Here is a 2,549-nt window from a genome sequence, read left to right on the forward strand (position 1 = left end):
CTCTTCTGCTTACAGACACACAAATACACAAACCCTTCAAGATTACACGTGAAGGAATGCGGCGTCTCTTCTTGTTTGCTCCGTTGCTCCTTCTGTACTGCACCCTTGTCACTCTTGCTGTGACAGAGCATCACTGGTGTATACACGACAGAGTGTCCACGTTTGCTGGTGCTGATCCTGAAAAGGCTCGCGATTCAAATCAAATGACAATCTTGAGCGCTCGAGGGGTTTCCGGATTGTCGCGAAATGTGAGAACTAAGCCTCCTGGTGAGAGAGAAGAACCTCAGGAAGGATGGGAGCCTATTCGCATTAAACTTGTCTCTGATAATTTGAACAAAGGTGAACATTGTTCACATGACGGGACAACGATTAAAACGTTATTGAACACGTCATTTAACTGTACAAAAGATGATATCTTGACGCCAGAGAAAAAGAAAATTCTTGTTGAAGAGATTCTCCCTGAGGCAATTAAAATGCACGAGGAACGTCTTTTGGTTAAACGATTGGAGGGTACTATTGTCGTGCCGAAGTTCTCCGATCCAAACAGTCTTTGCTTCATGTTCATACCACAAGATCATATAGGCAGTAGTATTTCCGCCACTGACATGGTGCTGTACGTTGCTGCTACCCCAACGCGTAATCGAACATTTGCGTGGGCGGCAACATGTGCGACATTAGGTCCTGATGGTCGTCCAGTTATTGGGATCATTAATTACGGTCCACGGTATATTGTGGCCACACCACAGCGTGTTCGCGTTGCTGCTCATGAGATTGCCCATGCACTTGGATTCAATTTCGAGCGGATGAAAAGAAAAAGTATGGTACGTAATGATGTTAAGTTGCGTGATAAGACCGATGTTTTTGTTGTTTCTTCTGAAAACACGCGGAGAGAGGCCATGGACCATTATAAATGTAATTCTGCAGATGGTATGGAATTACAAAGTATGCAAATGGGACCACTAACCCGGAAAAATCGCCCTAAACCGCTTGAAAGGCCACAAAGGCCAGGTGCACCACGACCACCACGACCCGAAGTAAGTGAGAGCAGAAGTACTCACAGGAGGACGAATCTCCAAGAAGGGGTTCTGGGTGCACCTGGAGCATCATCACCAAAACGACCAGTACGATCACCGCCGCACGCTCTGACTGCAAGTGTACAAGAGGAGTATGAATTGGGAGAATCACAGAGTAATGTTATGGATTATCGTTTGACAGGAAAGGAGTCTGTTGGCAGTGTTGTGCAAGAGAGACGTGGAGAAGAGGATTTCAGTTCCACCAAGTTTACACAGAATGTACATCATTCATCAAGTTTTTTCTCGAAAAGACGTTCACTATACCTTCAAGCTACGGTTGCAGAATCTCCAACCCCAAGCGAATGCACGCCTAGCAAAGATGGGGAGGTTGCGGGTGGTACAAAGTGTATTGTTGAGACGCTTCGATTTCATTCAGACCACAGAGAACCGAAGCCATTCTCACACTGGAGTCGACGCAACGCAAAGGATGAGTTAATGGTTGGTCTCGTTGGTGCTGGGTACTACACCGCAATTACAATGGGAGCTTTCGCTGATCTGGGCTACTACAAAGTTAATTGGACAATGGCAGAGCAGATGAGTTGGGGCAATAACTCTAAGTGTGCATTTTTGAATAATAAGTGTGTTAACAGCGGGGAAACGAAGTTCTCCAACATGTTCTGCACAACCAAATCCACTGACGGACCTGCAGGACTACAATGCACATCTGATCGCCAGTCACTGGGGAGGTGCAGCATTGAAGCAAAACCTGCTGAGGGGGAACTTCCAGGTCACTTCCAATACTTTTCTGACAAAAAAAAGATTGGTTCACAAGCATTTCAAATGGATTACTGCCCTTTTATTACAGCAAAAGAAGGTTACAGCTGCATCAATGGTGAGGAGAGCAATTTGCCTGGAAGTGTAATTGCTAATAACTCACGCTGTGTGGAGGGTAAAGATCTAAAGGCTAACAACAATGCAGCAGTTGGTGCCGTGTGTGTGGAGGTGTCTTGCAAGTTCAACAAGGTAATTGTGCGGTACAATGGAAACGATAATTGGTACAGTTGTCCTGAAGGAGAAAATCTAACTGTGAATGGAAGTGTACTGCAGGGTGAAATTGTGTGCCCCAAATACGCTGATGTGTGCAATACAATCAACAAAACTCTGGATGAATCACAAGGTCCAGAAAAAGACCCAGACATTGTTGAAGCAATCCAAACAACTCTACCAGAAGGTGAGACAACGTCTGCACTGTCGGATGGTACTCAACCCGTCACTGAGACTACTGGAACAGCAAAACCAAGTGAAAGTGCTGGTACAAGTAATAATGCTGGTAACGAGGGTGAGACTGCACCGGTGGTAAAAAATGAGGCAAGTACGACCACAGAATCAAAACCCAGTGAAACTAAGGAAGAAGGCATTACCTCATTCTTGAATGGGCAGAATAATAATATTCTTGCGGGAAAAGGCATTGATGGTTCTTTTAAAGCTTCTGTTTTTGCGAGTGTTATGTTTGTTTTCTTGACACTCTCTATGATA

At 45.0% G+C, this 2,549-nt stretch overlaps 1 protein-coding gene across 1 annotated transcript in view; it reads left to right on the forward strand.

The window, feature by feature from the left end:
• Positions 1–2: 2 nt before the first annotated feature.
• Positions 3–2,549, forward strand: part of TM35_001071030 (putative surface protease GP63, putative,metallopeptidase) — a gene marked incomplete at both ends in the record, with an annotated part of 2,595 nt that continues 48 nt past the window's right edge. The window contains one exon of the mRNA XM_029031671.1: positions 3–2,549. This exon is cut by the window's right edge and continues 48 nt beyond it. Coding sequence (XP_028877032.1) covers positions 3–2,549 — 2,547 coding nt within the window.

The sequence above is a fragment of the Trypanosoma theileri genome, assembly GCF_002087225.1.
Source record: "Trypanosoma theileri isolate Edinburgh chromosome Unknown TM35_Tth_107_V1, whole genome shotgun sequence".
Lineage (NCBI taxonomy): Eukaryota > Euglenozoa > Kinetoplastea > Trypanosomatida > Trypanosomatidae > Trypanosoma > Trypanosoma theileri.